Raw genomic sequence first — 19096 nt, 5'->3', positions numbered from 1 at the left:
GCCCAGGCTGGAGTACAGTGGAGCTATCTAGGCTTACCACAAGCTCCGCCTCCCGGGTTCACACCATCACCACGCCCAGCTAAGTTTTTTGTATTTTTGGTAGAGACAGGGTTTCACCATGTTAGCCAGGATGGTCTCGATCTGACCTCGTGATCTGCCCACCTCGGCCTTCCAAAGTGCTGGGATTACAGGCGTGAGCCACCACGCCTGGTCAAAACTTTCTATTGAAGTAAATTATAAGTGGCTTCTCATAGAAAGTTTTTTTTTTTTTTTTTTTTTTCCATCTATGTTTCTTTTATTTTTTCTTTCTTCTTTTTTTTTTGAGATGGAGTGTCACTCTGTTGTCCAGGCTGAAGTGCAGTGGTGTGATCTCGGCTCACTGCAACCTCCACCTTCTGGGTTCAAGCTATTCTCCTGCCTCAGCCTCCCAAGTAGCTGGGATTATAGGCACGTGCCACCCCGGCTGGCTGATGTTTTTGTATGTTTAGTAGAGACAGGGTTTCACCATGTAGGCCAGGCTGGTCTCAAACTCCTGACCTCAGGTGATCCGCCCGCCTCAGCCTCCCATAGTGTTGGGATTGCAGGCATAAACCACCATGCCCGGCCTTCTCTTTCTTTTATAATGACCTTATTCAAATTTTTTACCCATTTCTTTTCTTTCTTTGCTTTTTATTTTTTGAGATGGATTCCCACTCCATTGTTCAGGCTGGAGTGCAATGGTGCAATCACAGCTCACTGCAGCCTCAACCTCCCTGGTTCAAGCAATTCTCTCACCTCAGCCTCCCAAGTAGCTGGGGTACAGGTGCGTGCCACTACGCCCAACTAAATATATAAATACACACACACACACACATACATATGAGATGGGGTTTTGCCATGTTGCCCAGGCTGGGTTTTTCCCGTTTTTTCTATCAGTTGGTCTTTTTTTTTTGTTTGTTTGAGACCAAGTCTCACTCTGATGCCCAGGCTAGGGTGCAATGGTGTGATCTTGGCTCACTGCAACTTCTGCCTGCCGGGTTCAAGCAATTCTCGTGCCCCTCCCGAGTAGCTGGGACTACAGGCGTGAGCTGTCATGCCTGGCTCATTTTTTTTTTTTTTTTTTGTATTTTTAGTAGAGACAGATGTTTCACCATGTTCGCCAGGCTGGTCTCAAACTCCTGACCTCAGGTGATCTGCCTGCCTTGGCCTCCCAAAGTGCTGGGATTACAGGCGTGAGCCACCACGCCCGGCTCGTTTTATATTTTGAATACTAATCCTTTGGAGTTTATTTGAAAATATATCCTTTCAGTTTTTGCCTTGTCCTGTCACTATTTCCATAATGTCTTTTGAAGAAGAGAAGATGTAAATACAGACAAAAATGTAAATTTTAGTATTTACAGCTTGTGAATTTTGTGTATTGTTTAAGAAATCTTTCTCTACCTCCAATGTTAGCAAGATATTCTCCTGCATATTTATTTTTTTACCAGAAAGTAAACACCAATTTTATTAATATAATAGCAACAGAAGGACTTCCAATTTCTCAGAAGGAAAATAACATGAAACCAGCACCACCTGGTAAGTGTTACAAGATTAAATGTCCACATTTGTTGATCTGATAACTTCCCACCACACACCAAAGGTTTTTCAAGGACAACTTCCACCAGAGCTGCTGCAAGAACACATTTTTCACTGGGCATAGCTTCACAGTCAACTCCTCAAGCAGAAGACTGAAATACTGTCTCTTTTTAGAAGATATTGTTTTAGGGTGAACATATCAGTATGGAGAACAGAGCTTTGCTTCTCAAGTTCAAAAGAAACCATGAACGAATCTATCAATTTTTCTCTGACAATAATGTACCAGAGTGCTCTGTGGGGAATTCTTTTCCATCCCTATCACACATCTGGGTGAAGAGTGAGGAAGGAGTGGCAAGGTGTTGGTACACTAGCAGGCACTTCTGGTGATACTCTGGGCTCCACTCCCTTTCTGCTGCTAGTAGTAGCCGTCTTTTTTGCCGGCTGTAGCAGCTTGATGTGGAGGAGGAAGGGGCCAACCAACAATCACCTCTTGCCACCCACCAATCACCTCTTCTTGAAGTCACATTTTTTGCATTAATAGAAGAGGTCTTAGTGATCCCCAAATTGGCAGTCTTTGGGCAGACATCTCTATCCTTCTCCTGGATGGTGAGCTCCTTACTATAATAGGCATCAGAGACCCCAGGGCCTCCACAGATCACGCAATGCCCCTGGTAAAATCTATAGTTACATTCATCACCTATGCACATCAGGGTACAAGGATGCACCTATAGGAGTCACAAATCACACACTTGCCATCACATTTTTCACATAGCAGCCTGCTTGTAGCAAATGATCAAATCCAGATGATGTTTATCCATAGCTCCCATGTCTCCCATATATTTAAGTAAATTTATAATTTTGCCTTTTAGATATTAACCTTTTTCTTTTTCCTTTTTTTTTTTTTTTTTTTGAGATGGAGTCTTGCTCTGTCGTCCATGCTGGAGTGGCACAATCTCGGCTAACTGCAACTTCCGCCTCCCGGATTCAAGCAATTCTCCCGCCTCAGCCTCCCAAGTAGCTGGGATTACAGGTATGCACCACCACGCCCGGCTAATTTTTGTATTTTTAGTAAAAACAGGGTTTCAACATGTTGGCCAGGCTGGTCTCAAACTCCTGACCTTGTGATCCGCCCACCTCAGCCTCCCAAAGTGCAGGGATTACAGGCGTGAGCCACCACACCTGGCCTTTTTTTTTTTTTTTTTTTGAGATAGGGTCTCATTCTGTCACCCAGGTTGGAGTGCAGTAGCATGATCTCAGCTCACTGCAACCTCCACCTCTTGGGCTCAGGTGACCCTCCTGCCTCAGCCTCCAGAGTAGGTAGAACTCTAGGCTGGCACCACCATGCCCAGCTAATTTTTGTATTTTTTAGTAGAGATGGAGTCTCGCCATGTTGCCCAGGCTGTTCTCGAACTCCGGGGCTCAATCGATCCTCCCACTTCAACCTCCCAAATTGTTGGGACTGCAGGCTTGAGCCACCACTCCCAGACTTTCCCATCATCATGTGTCAAGAAATCAAGCATTTCCTAAGCACCAGCTGATAACAGCTGCTAGGTAGGCTTATCACACTTCTACAGATTTGGCTAATAAAGAGACAATGAGCCTTAAAAGATTCAGACAATGTGTTACTTATACAGACTGCAAAAACAATCAGCATGGTCTTAGCTCTGTGCAACCCCAGTTCCACAGGAAAATATTGAACCAGAGGGCCAAGCAACAGACAATAGGAGTGGTAGGTCACTATGTTGCTGAAGAGCCAACTCTAGAATGCAACTAAGTGGTCTTATGGACTTCCACTGTACCTTAAAAGAGATTAAGGTGGAAAATCCCATGCTTCATTGGAACGAGAAAATTGAATGAAAAACTGCTCATAGCAGCCTCCCACAATATAGGGCGTCTCTCACAAGGTAAGGAGAGAGAACAGAAATATCCTTGTGACAGCTCTTTAGAAGACTCTATCTTTCCATGTTCTAGGCAAGTTTTGGGTCAGAATGTGGTTGCACGTTGCATATAAGGTCTATGAGGAGATGTGCAAGATGTCTAGGATTCCACAGCAGAGCGATTCCTCTAAACCATTAACTGCTGCATTTCGAACTTTAGCCAATACTTATTCTGACCACTCTGGTCATGATGTACTTCACATCACTTTTTATAATAAAAAGTGTTTCTGCAGTAGGTTTGCCAATATTGTTTAGAATTTTTACAAGTATAAGTCTGATTACCCTGTAATTCTTTTCTAATACTTTCCTTTTCTGGTTTTGTTAACAAGGTTACATGTTAGCCTGATGAAATGAGGCGTGGACTTTCACCTGTCTTTCCAGACTTTGAAACTTTGAACGATTTCGTTAAAGATGAGATTAATTAATTAATTAAGAGACGGAATTTTGCTCTTGTTGCCCAGGCTGGACTGCAATGGTGCAATCTTGGTTCACTGCAACCTCTGCCTCCCAGGTTCAAGTGACTCTCCTGCCTCAGCCTATTGAGTAGCTGGGATTACAGACATGCGCCACCAGGCCCAGCTAATTTTGTATTTTTAGTAGAGATGGAGTTTCACTATGTTGGTTAGGCTGGTCTCGAACTCCTGACCTCAGGTGATCCACCTGCCTTGGCCTCCCAAAGTGCTGGGATTAGAGGTGTGAACCACCACGCCCAGCGTGAGAATTATTATTATTTTTTGAATGGCAAAATTCAATAGTAGAATCACATGGTCGCCATGTTTTTCTTTGTTGGAAGATTTTTTTTTTTTTTTTGAGACGGAGTCTCGCGCTGTGTCACCCAGGCTGGAGTGCAGTGGCGCGATCTCGGCTCACTGCAAGCTCCGCCTCCCAGGTTCACGCCATTCTCCTGCCTCAGCCTCCGAGTAGCTGGGACTACAGGCGCCTGCCACCACGCCCGGCTAGTTTTTTGTATTTTTAGTAGAGACGGGGTTTCACCATGTTAGCCAGGATGGTCTCGATCTCCTGACCTCGTGATCCACCCGCCTCGGCCTCCCAAAGTGCTGGGATTACAGGCTTGAGCCACCGCGCCCGGCCTGTTGGAAGATTTTTAATACAGATGAAAATTTTGAGTTATGAAACTGTTCACATTTTTTATTACTTATTGAGTCTTTTACAGTATATTGCATTTCTAGTTATTTGCCCACTTCATTCAAATTTGCAATTTTATCATGGTTTTTTTTTTTCAGACAGAGTGTTGCTCTGTTATCCAGGCTGGAATGCAGTGGCATGATCTCGGCTCACTGCAACCTCCGCTTCCTGGGTTCAAGCGATTCTCCTGCCTCAGCCTCCCAAGTTGCTGGGATTACAGATGTGTGCCACCATACCTGGCTAATTTTTGTATTTTTTGTAGAGACTGGGTTTTGCCATGTTGATCAGGCTGGTCTCGAACTCCCGACTTGAAGCCATCTGTCTGCCTCCGCCTCCCAAAGTGCTCAGATTACAGGTGTGAGCCACCGTGCCCAGCCTATCATGAGTTTTTCATATCTTTTATTACCAGTTATCTGCATATCTACTTTAAAAATTTTTTTAACTTCAGTTAATTTTATTTTTGAGACAAAGTCTTCCTCTGTTGCCCAGGCTGCGGTGCAGTACAGTGATCTTGGCTTATAGTAACCTCTGCCTTCTATTCTCAAATGATCCTCCCACCTCCACCTCCTGAATAGCTGAACTACAGGCCTATACCACCACACTAGGCTAATTTTTCCACATCTTTTGTAGAGATGAAGTATATTGCCCATGCTGGTCTCAAACTCCTGGACTCAAGCAATCCTCCCACTTTGGCGTCCCCAAAGTAGTGAATTACAGGCGTGAGCCACCACGCCCGACCTTTTTTATTTTTAATGTTTTTCATTCTTTTTCTCTTCTTTCGTGATCAATTTTGCTAAAGTTTATACATTTCATTAAGGTTTTCAACGAGCCAAATTTTGGTTTATTCATCTGCTTTATCATGTGTTTCCTATTTTATTATTTTCTGCTTTATTATTTCCCTCCTTTGCAGTTATGATTTTTTAACCTAAAAAAATGGATGCTAGGCCGGGTGCGGTGGTTCAGGCCTGTAATCCCAGCACTTTGGGAGGCCGAGATGGGCGGATCACGAGGTCAGGAGATCGAGACCATCCTGGCTAATACGGTGAAACTCCGTCTCTACTAAAAAATAGAAAAAATGGGGGCGTGGTGGTGGGTGCCTGTAGTCCCAGCTACTCGGGAGGCTGAGGCAGGAGAATGGCGTGAACCCGGGAGGTGGAGCTTGCAGTGAGCCGAGATCGTGCCACTGCTCTCCAGCCTGGGCGACAGAGCGAGACTCAGTCTCCAAAAACAAGCAAACAAAAACAAAAACAAAAACAAACAAACAAAAAAAGGATGCTTAGCTCATTAGTATTCAACCTTTCTTCTCTCATATGAACTTAATGGTCACTGGGCACCCACAATTTCTGATACATGCTATATGATTGTTCACATAGGGAAAAATACCTAATTATAGTGGATCCAAGAGAGATTGAGAGTAGAGGAAATGGAAATAGAAAGTAGAGACTAATTTCAGGCCAGGTGAGGTGGCTCACACCTGTAATCCCAGCACTTTAGGAGGCCAAGGTGGGCGAATCACTAGAGGTCAGGAGTTCGAGACCAGCCTGGCCAACATGGTGAAACCCCGTGTCTACTAAAACAAATACAAAAATTAGCCCAATGTGCTGGTATGCACCTGTAATTCCAGCCACCCTGGGAGGCTGAGGCAGGAGGATCTCTTGAACCGGGGAGGCGGAGGTTGCAGTGAGCCGAGATCATGCCACATTGCACTCCAGCCTGGGTGACAGAGCAAGACTCTGTCTCAAAAATAAATAAATAAATAAATAAATAAATAAATAAATAAATAAAGACTAATTTTTGAAGTTTTTATGGAAGGGAGAGTAGAGAAAAGTGGCAGTAGCTGGAGAATAGTGTGTGATCAAGGGAGAATGATCAGCCAAATCCATTAAATATTAATGAGATGCAAACCATTCAAGTCACACATATATTCTTACAGAATTAGCAGACATTCTGCTTAAAATAAATGAGAGACCTTTGTGCGTATTTAAGTTATTGGCCATTTGGTTCCTCACACCATATCGTGATTGCATTTCATCCTCCAACTCCAGTTCAAGGTATAGGCAACAACAGTGTAAATGCAGAGTTAGTGTGAGCATGTGAGTTTTGTATATCTCTTGCTAAAAAAAGTAGCTCAAATTTACTGGCATCTTAGTTAGACAGTCAAAATTGTGTGTGTGTGTGTGTGTAAACAATGTGTGCAATGTGTGCTTGTATATTTGTGGGTACACAATTTGGGAATGGCATTGAGTAGTAAGAAACCAGGATAGACAGGAATCAGATCACAAAGTCACTTACTAAGAAGGTTAAATTTTATCAAGTATGTGACATTTCTTAGTGTGAGAGATAAGATTCTAGTCTAGACTCTTGATAAGCTCACCAAGGTCTAGTAGCAAGTAAGACTCAACTCATGGTACCTTGTAAAAGGAGTCCCGGAAAGGGAAATAAAGGTTTTCTCAGATGAAGTAAACCTCAGAGAATTTTTTACCAGAAGACCTATTATTAAACAATGGCTAACAGGCAAAAGGGAGTTTTCCAAAGAGAAAGGAAACTATAACCTAAGGATGCTGAGACCCCAGGAAGAAAGAAAGAAAAATAGAATGGTTATGATAGAGGTCAATATAATAAACTAAGCTTCCCTTCGTGCTTTTTAAAGGTGCTATTTGAGAGTTGAAGCCAGATTTATATCATATAACACGGTGCTCAATGTATGTAAAGAAACTGCCTAAAACATTTATATTTATTTAACAGGTAGAGAAAGTCAAGTGATCTAAATGAAAGTGAGGTACTTCACTTGAGGTGCTAAAATGTTGCTTAGTAATAGACTGTGATATGGTACATATGTATACACTAACACCTGGAGCAAGTCCTTAAAAAATAAGACATATTTGGCCGGACGAGGTAGCTCACGCCTGTAATCCCAGCACTTTGCAAAGCTAAGGCAGGAGGATTGCTTGAGCCCAGGAGTTAGAGACCAGCATGGGCAACATGTCAAAACCTGGTTTGTACCAAAACAAACAAACAACAACAACAAAACCAATTAGCTGGATGTGGTGGTAGTGCCTGTAGTCCTAGGTACTCAGGAGGCTGAGAGGGGAGGATCGCTTGAGCTTGGGAGAAGGTTGAGGCTGCAGTGGTGCCATGATAGTGCCACTGCTCTCCAGCCTGAGTGACGGAGCAAGACTGTCCCAAAAAATAAAAATAAAAAGAGAACTATATTCAAGAACACTTACTGACATATCAAAATGGAATTTTAAAAAAAGTTCAAGTGACTCACCAAAAGGTAAGAGGCAGGGAACAGAAGGACAAAAAGTGGAACAAGCAAACATAAACTAAATAATAAAATGGTACACTTATGCCTTAACATATCAATAATTACTTTCAAAGTAAATAATGTCTAACTATTAACAATTAAGGCTGGGTGCAGTGGCTCACAGCCAGGCGTGGTGGCTCATACCTGTAATCTCAGCACTTTGGGAGGCTGAGGCGAGTGGATCTCCTGAGGTCAGGAGTTTGAGACCAGCCTGGCCAACACGGTGAAACCCCATTTCTACTAAAAATACAAAAATTACCTGGGCGTGGTGGCAGGCACCTGTATTCCCAGCTACTTGGGAGGCTGAGGCAGGAGAATCGCTTGAAGCTGGGAGGCAGAGGTTGTGGTCAGCCGAAATTACACCACTTCACTCCAGCCTGGGTGACAAAGCGAGACTCCATCTCAAAAAAAAAAAAAAAAAAAAAGGAATGGCTGGGCGCAGTGGCTCACACCTGTAATCCCAGCACTTTGGGAGGCTGAGGTCGGTGGATCACCTGAGGTCAGGAGTTCGAGACCAGCCTGGCCAACATAGTAAAAACCTCATCTCTAGTAAAAACACAAAATTAGCCGGGCATGGTGGTGCATGCCTATAATCTCAGTTACTCAGGAGACTGAGGCGGGAGAATCGCTTGAACCTGGGAGGTGGAGGTTGCAGTGAGCTGAGCTCACGCCACTGCTCTCCAGCCTGGGCGGCAAGAGTGAAACTCCGTCTCAAAACAAACAAACAAAAAGCAAACAAACAAAAAATTAAAACACAGATAAAAACACATGACCCAACTATATGCAATCTACATGAAACTCACTTCAAGAATAATGAATGCAGGTCGAAAATAAAAGAATAGAAAGTGACAGTTATGTAAACATTAGAAAGCAGGAATGGCTAGGCTATATTAATATCACATAAAGTGGAATACAGAGCAAAGAAAATTACTAGGAACTAGGAGTGACATTATGTAATCAGAAAAAGATCAATTAGCCAAAAAGAAATGGTGACCCTAAATGTGTAAGCACCAAACAACACAGTCTCAAAATACATAAAAACTGAGCAGGGTGTGGCCAGGTACGGTGGCTCATGCCTATAATCCCAGCACTTTGGGAGTCCAAGGCTGGTGGATCACCTGAGGTCAGGAGTTCGAGACCAGCCTGGCCAACATGGTGAAACGCTGTATCTACTGAAAATAGAAAAAAAAAATTAGTTGGGAGTGGTGGTGGGCACCTGTAATCGCAGTTACTGAGAAGGCTGAGGCAGGAGAATTGCTTGAACCCAGAGACGGCGGTTGCCGTGAGCCAACGCCATTGCACTCCAGCCTGGGCAACACAGTGAGACTCTGTCTCAAAAACAAAACAACAAAACAAAACAAAACAAAAAAAAAACCTGATCTGGCTGAAAGGAGAAATAGATAATTCTGTATGAGTAGTTTATTGAGGTTAGTGGCTTTTTATGGTTGTCTTGGACAGATGCTACAAAAAAGAGAGCAAAACACATTCAAAGCAGAAAGATGGAAATTATAAAGATAAAACCATACATCAATAAAATAGAAAACGAAAAACAACAAAGAAACAAAACGCTAGTTCTTAAAAAAAAGTAATGAAATTGATAAACTTCTAGCAAGACTGACAAAGATTAAAAAGAGAGAAGACATAAATCACCACTATGAGGAATTAAACTGAAGATATCATTACATATGCTGCAGCTATTAAAAAGATAATTAAGGAAATACTACAAAAACTTTATGTTCACAAATTCAGCAACATGGAAGAAGTGAACAAATTCCTCAAAATTCAAAAGCCACCCAAAACGCAATCAAGATTAAATAGATAATCTGAATAGCCCCATAACCATTAAAGAAATATCTCCAGACTTGGACAGTTTTACTGGAGACTTGCACCAAACATTTAAATAAAAATTAACGTCATTCTGAGCTTAGATACAAAAATCCTCAATAAAATATTAGCAAATAAAATTCAACAATGTGTAAGAGTTATACACTGTGACCAAGTGGGATTTATTCAGGCATGCAAGGTTTGTTCAACTTTTGGAAACTAATCAATGTAATTCGCTGTATCAATAGGGTAAAGAAGAAAACCTTAAGATGATATAAATTGATGCAGAAAAAGCATTTGATAAAATGTACCCACCCACTCATGACAAAAATTAAAAAATCAATCTCTCAGCATATTAGGATAGAGGGGAATATCATCTTTATTTTCTTTAAGAGACAGAGTCTTGCAGCCAAGCTTAGGGTGCAGTGGTTCGATCACAGCTCACTGCAGCCTTGATCAACTGAGCTAAGTGATCCTCCTGCCTCAGTTTCCCAAGTAGCTGGAACCACAGGCATGCACCACCATGCTCAGCTAATTTTTTTTCCCCCCCGAAATGGAGTTTAGCTCTTTCACCCAGGCTGGAGTGCAGTGGCATGATCTCGGCTCACTTCAACTTCTGTCCCCTGGGTTCAAGTGATTCTCCTGCCTAAGCCTCTTGGGTAGCTGGGATTATAGGTGTCCACCACCATGACTGGCTAATTTTTGTATTTTTAGTAGAGATGGGGTTTCACCATGTTGCCCAGGCTGGTCTCAAACTCCTGACCTCAGGTGATCCACCCACCTTGGTCTCCCAAAGTGTTGGGATTACAGGCTTGAGTCACCGCACCCAGCCCCATGCTTAGCTAACTTTAGAGATGGAGTCTCCCTGTGTTGCCCAGGCTGGTCTCTAACTCCTGACCTCAAGCAATCCTCCCACTTCAGCCTCCGAAAGTGCTGAGGTTACAGGTATGTGGGGAAGAGATGGGGGATTCACCATGTTGGTAGAGATGGGGATTCACCATGTTGCCCAGGCTGATCTTGGGCTCCTGAGCTCAGGCAATCCACCTGCCTCAGCCTTCCAAATTGCTGGGATTACAGTTATGAGCCACCACGCCCGGCAGAATTCTTAATGTATTGCTAATTTTGGTCCACATTCTTACTTGTTGCAATTAGTTTTTGGAGGAAAAAAAATCGTGTGTCAGGCCCACTGCTTTATATGAACACTTAACTACCCCATCATACACTCCTACAGGCTGTGGGCCCCGTACAGTGAACCACACAAAAAATCAGCTTCTTTTTTGAAGAAAGGGCCACATGGAATATATCTTTCCTATCTTGTTAAAGAGGCACTTCAAGGCGTTAGGGCTTATAGAGAAGAACCTTTGTACTTTGACGAAGACGAACGTGAATGAGTATGGCAGGTTCAAGGCATAAGACAAGTCTTAAGATATAATTGTCCTTACTTCATCAGTTACCCTAGTATGTTTGCAGATTTGTCTTTTTTTCACTCATAAATTCTACTTTTATATTAAAAGAATCTATAATCTGAGACTGAACTCACTTTTCAAGTTATCTATATTTTGATCTTTTTAATTATACATATATATTTGCAAAAGTAGAGTTGTCAAATGTATCCCTTTTTTATGTCTTTGGAATTCAGGTGATATTTAAAAAGGTCTTTCCATCTCTCAGATTTTAAATGCAAAATATTATATAGTATCACTACGTAACCAAATCCTCAGTAGACTACACCTTATATTACTCATTCACACAAAGGCTTAAAAGGGCACTGATTGTCAACAAGGGATGATTTTGCCACCCAGGAGACATTTGGTTATCTCTGGAGACAATTTTGATCAACACGACTGGGGATGTGCTGACATCTAGTGGGTAGAGGCCAGTAATACTGCTAAACCTCCTACAATGCACAGGGTAGCCCCTTCCCCCGACCCCAACGAAGAATTATCCAGCCAAAAATGTCATATATGGATGAGGTTGCGAAGATCTACCATGAACCATTTCTCCTCTGTGACTGTTCAGATCCCCACTGTTTCAGGATATGTATATCACAGAACATTGAAAAGATTGAGGGAGGTGGAAAAGAAAAAAAAAGCAGGAACTGGATAAAGAAATTTTGGTAAATTGGAGAAAACCCTTTTACTTCATTTGTAGTGTCCTTAATTCAGTACCTCTAATTCTGCTCCCAAAACTCAAATTTAACAAACACCATTTTATAGAATACATCAGAAAAACGAAAAGAAAAATTCCTGACAAACATTGTCATACTTCCTAAGAGACAAAAGCATGAAGAAACTGATTATTATGTAAATGCCTTTATTTGAATTACTACATTGCTACCAGATTACATCACTTTTCAGAGTTAGAGTAACATAATACCTTGGAAACTATAGCAAACAGCTTGACAAAGCAAGAGTACATTAATTCCTACATATATACGTTTATTTTTAGTGACCACAGTTCTTTGTTTTAGGTGTAAAATTAAAAAATATATTGTACACTTAGCATACTTGGCCTACTAAATCCCGTCTAAGTTCTGAGCACATTCTCTCCTCAAAAGTATCATATTCAACAGCATTTTAAATTTAGAGAGAGAGAGTTTGATGATACAGGCTTTAAAACAAATAAGCATGTATTGAACCAAGTGATTTAAGACAAAATATTTCAATTGTTTACAGCTTGGGTATGAGAGGGAAGATGCAAATTTAAGGTACATTTTTCTTCTAGCTACGATGTATGTTTTACTTACTTGAAGACCCCTTAAAAAAAGTAGCAAAATCAGCAGTCTTGTTTAATGTAATCAAAATATTCTTAAATGTACAAAAAAGGATCCTGTAGAAAGAATACTGTAAAAAGATACTGATCTTAAGAATAAAAGAATAAGAAAAGCTTCTATTACATTCTGCACAGCCAGTTACTTCGGCAGATTTTCAGTACTACAAAGATAAGCAAAGGATACTCATATCCAAATACCCTCTGACCATAGTTCTCGAATAAGAACTAGCATACTGGATGGAAAGCAAAATTACTGTCTAATAATATTCATATCCCATCATCTAAGCGAGTCCCCAGAGAGGGACATTCTAAGAGGGCAAAAGATAACAGAGCGAGAAATAACATACAGCAATGGGAAATGTCAAGGGCAGCATTCTAGGAAGAGAGAGTAAAATGTTTTGGCTATGAGCACATTTCAGGCGTGCCTGACAAATCCAACTCTGACTATGGGAAAGAGGAGTTGTTTTTATTAAACCCTTTCCCCCGAGGGCTCTCATGATGAGCTAGTCCTGTTAATCAAAATGAAAAGTCCTTTGAATGGCCAAGAGTTCCTTAAGTCATAAGCACTTCACCTGGAAATAGCTGACCTGCGAATCATGCACCTGGGAGCAAGGCTGATTTATTCAGATTGGTTATTTTACACTCTCTTCATTCCCCTGCCCATCAAACATGCAAACACAGTCATGACCATCTTGGGCTTTACTTCCACAAGGTCTTCAGGGAGAGCATATACTCTGGCTCCAATTCTTCTAGCCATTGACACTGCATACCTATTTTAGGGGGAAAAAAATTAGGATGAAATTCTTGTCAGTTAAGGACACCACGTAAGACATCTATTTCCTCATATATGATTATCATGCTGGGATGTAAAAATTCCATATTGATAGTTCCAATTAGAACAGTTTTGTTTTTTGTTTTCTTTTGATTTTGATTTTTTTTTTTTTTTTTTTTTTTTGAGACGGAGTCTCACTCTGTCGGCCAGGCTGGAGTGCAGTGGCCGGATCTCAGCTCACTGCAACGGGTTTACGCCATTCTCCTGCCTCAGCCTCCCGAGTAGCTGGGACTACAGGCGTCCACCACCTCGCCCGGCTAGTTTTTTGTATTTTTAGTAGAGACGGGGTTTCACCGTATTAGCCAGGATGGTCTCAATCTCCTGACCTCGTGATCCGCCCGTCTCGGCCTCCCAAAGTGCTGGGATTACAGGCTTGAGCCACCGCGCCCGGCTGATTTTGGTTTTGATTTCACTTTGAAGTTATAGTAGGTTTTTAAGCTCTATTATTTGGGGCCAATAATATTTATTCACTCTTTTTCTCCAATGTGAGGTGAGAATTAAGCTTGAAGCACCAACTTTATATATATATATATAAAATTACCTAGGCTGTCTATACAATCCATGTTAATATTCTCATTGCACACTCATGTGATCTTAGAGATATGAGGTGGAAAATCATGCTAGATGCAAAACCCAAGTTGTTAGGCAGATGCAATGAATACTTCCAAATATTCATGAGAGGGGAGACAGTCTACATGGCACATGGACAGAGTGGCTGGACCAAAAACTAGAAAAGGTAGACAAAGGAAGGGACAGAAGAACTGAGATGTCCAGGTAGGGGAATTTTCAGGAACACATCTCAACTAATCCATGAAGCATTTCTAGGTGTGTTGGAACCAGAATCTTTAAAGATAATTAAATCATCGAGTTTCTAGAAAAAGAGATTTCAAGAGTTCTTGATATATTGTGGGTATTAGACCTTTATCATATCTGCTAGAAACATTTTTCAAGGAAAAAATAATGTGCCTAACTCCAAAGTATTGCAAGAATGTTTCTTAGCTGTTCCATAATGCAGGACTGTGGATGGATTTTCAATGTCTAACTAGCAAAGTTTTCATGGGTCACCCCTGAAGCCAGATCACACTCTACGTCTTTGGTGAAGAAGGAAATAGGCTGGTGGAAAAGACCTTCTGAATATTGTTGAAATGCAATAAACTATAGTCTTCTGTGGAGGGCTAGCAAGCATTCTGTTAATATGGGAACTGACGAAGATAAATTCAACAAATGTAGTAAGAATGATCTATGTATAGTAAAAGAGACATAAGTTGGATAATGTGTTTTTTAAAAAAGAATGAGACAGGTGAACACCTTAAGCTCATATTTTCCTTGTTGTAAAGTTTTACCTGATTTGCATTAAAATACATGCTACATTATTTCTGTAATCCACTGAAGCAACAACTGACTAAGCACCTAGTAGGCCAAGTACAAGGCTAGGCTCTTATAATTTTTAAAAATTTAATCTTTATAAAATCTCTAAGGTAAGTATTATTGCCCCCAGTTTACTGATGAGGAATCTGAGGCTCCAAGAGGTTTCTCCCAAGGTGACACCACTCTTACATGGCAGAACCTGAATTAGAATTCAGATCTGTCCAGCTGCAAAGCTGTGTTCTTTTCATGCTATTAGCAGTCTCCCTTACTTGGCATTATTGTGCTTGTCATCTTCTGTTAGATTGCCACTCTTCACAAGGTCATAGTTTATACAGCCTGGCTGGATGGCATCAATTAAATCCACAACTGCCAAACTGGAGCTGATCGTCTTGTCCTAGTGTGAAAGGAGAACAAATCTGAGAATTTTGATACATACAAATTAACATGTGCTTACTTATATCAAGTGTCCAAAACAAAGCCCAGTGAATTCATAAAGAATCGTGCCATTAGTCCACAATAATTCTCACTCACAAAGAAGCCAAAGGTTGCCTTCCCAAATGATAGATGTTATCTCGCAAACATAATATTTAATAGTCAAATATGGATTCTGACCTTAAAACTCTGAATGGAAGTTGATTTTCCAGCTTCACTCAACGTTCTGTTTACCCAGTTCACAATGATGTCATCATTGGCTTTCTGACCATCTCCAAGATCTTCCAGGACATTGAGGGTGTATCTAAGAGAAGCAGCATAAGAAAACGTCACAATCTACTTTATGAAGAAAAATGCAAACATCAGAAAGATGCTTTATCTTCCACTTTTAATATTCCTTAGATTTCAAGGACTAAAGATTTCATGGAAAGAGATTCACACTATGTGAAAAAAATATTTTAAGCTGTAGTGGCTTGCTACTGTTCTACCCTTTGTAGTGGTGAGAGAGGAGCAGATTGACAGTGCTTTAATGAGCAGGTCCAACGGCCTACTGCAGGCACATTTTGTACTATTCCAATAGTGGTAATGGCATAAAATAAGCTGTGCTTTGGCTGGTGCCCAGTCATAATGAATGCTTTTCAGCATTATGGTGATCCTTATCAGCACTACAGAGAGAGATCTTTATTTTCAAATGAGCACGAGGATGTTCATAATTTTGTTCTGACAATTTTTTAATTCACTGACACAAAATGAGGTCGAAATCTATGTGTCAGGCTTCCTATGTTTTAAAAAAGGGACTAGCCATAGTTCTGCTGCGTAACTTGCAAGGAAGCATCTCCCACTTAACATCCAACATATATTCATTAATTAAACTCATTTTGGAGTATAAATACAACATATTTCAAAAGTGTAGTCATTGACATGTTCACTTATTAAACACAGTAAGGACTAAATCACAGACCTCTGTGATAGTAAAGACTAAACAGCTAAAATTGTGTACTATACCTTCTCATCAGCTGCCAGACTAAAGCTAAAGTCAGGGTTTGGTTCCCATCATTCAGGTCTTGCCCTCCAATGCCAACCAGGGAGAATTTAGCAGGATGCTTCCCTAATTCAACAGCATAGTTGCAGTTTTCTAGCTGCAAAGGCACAAGAGTAAATGGTTAAATACTTCCATTTGTTTAATCTGCATACGTGTGTGTGTGTCTTGTATAATGCTAGGTATCAGCACACAAAAACAAATAAGACACAGTTTTTGTACTCAAGAAGCTCAGCGTCAAGAGTTTTAGAAACAAAGGAATGAATCGAGAATAAAACTACTCTAACAAAGATACACAGCAACTTAATTATCTACCTTTTTCATGTTGGCTCCCAGTTTCGGGTATGGAGGTTTATTAACCTTACTCCAGTCAACAGGAACTTTAATTCGTTCATATAACTGTAAGATTACCAGGGCATCTTGCAGGTCACTAATGATTTAAAAATAATGTAATCAGTGTTTTCAGGAAGCTGGGACTTGACTTTCCTTAAAAACAATAACACTACATTGTCAAACAAGATATATAAAACCATAAATAATACCTAAGACTCATATTGTCTATCAATCTGTTCTGAAAATAGAGCTAAGACCATCCAATTCATTTATAAGTATTTATTGAGAGCTTACTGTGAGCAAGGCACTGTTCTAGAGGCTGGGCCCACAGGACGAAAATTCCTGTCCTTGCATTAGAGTCAGAGAGATAGACAATAAACAAGTACATGGATAAACAAACAATACGGGGTGTTGTTTGTTTTGTTGACAATAAACAATTTTACGGGTATATGTAAGTGCTATGAAGAAAAAAAGGAACTAGGGTTAGGGGTTACAGAGTAGCAGGTGGTAGTCAGGAAATCTTTGAATCAGTGACTGGAATACAGTAAGGGTATAAGCCATTATATGCGAGCAAAGAACGTTCCAGGCTGAGAGAAGAGTGAGCCAAAGTCCCCGAGTTGTTGTGGATGGTCTACTTAAAGGATTCCCTGGTCTCTGTTTCTTTCTTTTTTACCTTTCTTTTTTTTTTTTCCCCTCTTAGAAATAGGATCTCACTTTGTTGCCCAGGCTGCAGTACAGTAGCACAACCATAGCTCACTGAAGTCTCAAACTCCTGGGCTCAAGTAATCAGCCTCAGCCTCCCGAACGGCTATCTGTCTCAAAATATAAAGTATTTGCTCCCTAGGGTACTATAAAGACATTTATATATTCTATCACTTACAGTTAATGATCATGTAAATAAATAATTAAAGCTTCTGTGTATTGGGAAAATGATGGAAATCACCACTCGACATTTTCCAATATAAATAATAGCTACAAATTAATATCTAGAAAATCTTTAGAGCTGTCATTATTTAACATCCATTCATGACATTCATAATTGTTTACAATAGCAGTAGGCAGGCTTACGCATAGAGATGGTTTACATGGGGATTGACACCAAGAGAGTTCATCCAGTTACGGAAGGTTCTTTCTTCACGAGTTTCTCCTGTTAAGAATATTCACAAAATTTACTGAACACTTTATGTATGTGCATACAGTGCCAATCCACATATTAGATTATTTTCTCTCTCTATTCAGATCTAGAAGTTTTCAATAACACGAGTTTCCAAGCATTCTCCTAAGTACATACATTCTCTCTAGATACAGGCTTATTTTTCAAATTTGAACTTATTTTAAAATTAAAGAATACAACCTTATTCTAACCAGTTAAGCAATTTAGAGGTTTATGAACTTTTTATAGTCTCCTCAAATCTTTCTCCAATATTTCCTCAAATCTGCATCCCTCAAAGTAACTGATGTTATCAGTTTAGTTACTGGTTTTATAGAAATATCGGTGGACACTCAATGAATTACTATTTGCTTTATTTATTTATTTATTTATTTATTTATTTATTTATTTATTTATGAGATGGAGGTTTGCTCTTGTTGCCCAAGCTGGAGTGCAGTGGTGCGATCTCAGCTCACTACAACCTCTGCCTTCCAGGTTCAAGCGATTCCCCTGCTTCAGCCCCCCGAGTATCTGAGATTACAGGCGCGCACCACAACGCCCGGCTAATTTTTTGTATTTTTAGTGGAAACGCGGTTTCACCATGTTAGCCAGGCTGGTCTCAAACTCCTGACCTTAGGTGATCTGGCCGCCTCGGCCTCCCAAAGTGCTGGGATTACAGGCGTGAGCCACCATGCCCGGCCGCATTTCTTAATTTTTATAGACTATACTTCATGCATATATAATCTGGAAAAGGTAAACTCTGCCTTTCCAAAACTTAAAATTTAGTATATATTATCATTTGTTTTTTGAGGAGGTAAGGGTGAAAGGAGTTGGGGTTAGTTCCAGTTACACTGACTGTGGATGAATGAAACATAAATATATACTAAATTTACAGGTCAAACTGAATGCATATGTGCACTTTTTCCTGATGAGAGGATTAAAAAGTGGTCTAACCCTAAAGATTAAAACTAAATACTGATTTACTAAGTGGCTTTACATTAAGTAACTCGACTACTTTTTTTTTTCTTTTTTTTTGAGACAGAGTCTTACTTTGTTGCCCAGGCTGGAGTGCAATAGCATGATCTCGGCTCACTGTAACCTCCGTCTCCCAGGTTCGAGTGATTCTCCTGCCTCAGCCTCCCGAGTAGCTGGGATTACAGGCACGTGCCACCACGCCCAGCTAATTTTTAAATTTTTAGTAGAGACGGGGTTTCACCATGTTGGCCAGGCTGGTCTCAAACTACTGACCTCAGGTGATCTGCCTGCCTTGGCCTCCTAAAGTGCTGGGATTACAGGTGTGAGCCACCGCACCTGGCCTCGACTACTTTACTTAAAAAGTTCACTTGTATCATCCTTTTCTGCCAGTTTTTACTCAGCACCGGCATCTGCTTCTTGCAGATAT

At 40.7% G+C, this 19096-nt stretch overlaps 1 protein-coding gene and 1 pseudogene across 4 annotated transcripts in view; both read right to left on the bottom strand.

Moving 5' to 3' along the window:
• Positions 1 to 2058: 2058 nt before the first annotated feature.
• On the bottom strand, positions 2059 to 2372 carry LOC112616570 (annotated as a pseudogene).
• A 9691-nt stretch (positions 2373 to 12063) lies between these two features.
• PLS3 (plastin 3) overlaps positions 12064 to 19096 on the bottom strand; it is an 87311-nt gene continuing 80278 nt past the window's right edge. For all 4 annotated transcript variants that reach the window (XM_025373241.1, XM_025373240.1, XM_025373242.1 and 1 more), the window contains 6 exons: positions 17613 to 17691; positions 16527 to 16641; positions 16178 to 16311; positions 15353 to 15476; positions 15010 to 15134; positions 12064 to 13310 (listed from right to left, as the gene is read on the bottom strand). In XM_025373241.1, coding sequence (XP_025229026.1) covers positions 13178 to 13310; positions 15010 to 15134; positions 15353 to 15476; positions 16178 to 16311; positions 16527 to 16641; positions 17613 to 17691 — 710 coding nt within the window. In that variant the 3' untranslated portion in view covers positions 12064 to 13177. The remainder of the gene's footprint in view (positions 13311 to 15009; positions 15135 to 15352; positions 15477 to 16177; positions 16312 to 16526; positions 16642 to 17612; positions 17692 to 19096) is intronic.

This window comes from Theropithecus gelada, chromosome X (genome assembly GCF_003255815.1).
Source record: "Theropithecus gelada isolate Dixy chromosome X, Tgel_1.0, whole genome shotgun sequence".
Lineage (NCBI taxonomy): Eukaryota > Metazoa > Chordata > Mammalia > Primates > Cercopithecidae > Theropithecus > Theropithecus gelada.
The sequence above is the reverse complement of the archived record's forward strand: the minus strand, read 5'-3'. Positions and strand labels throughout refer to the sequence as shown.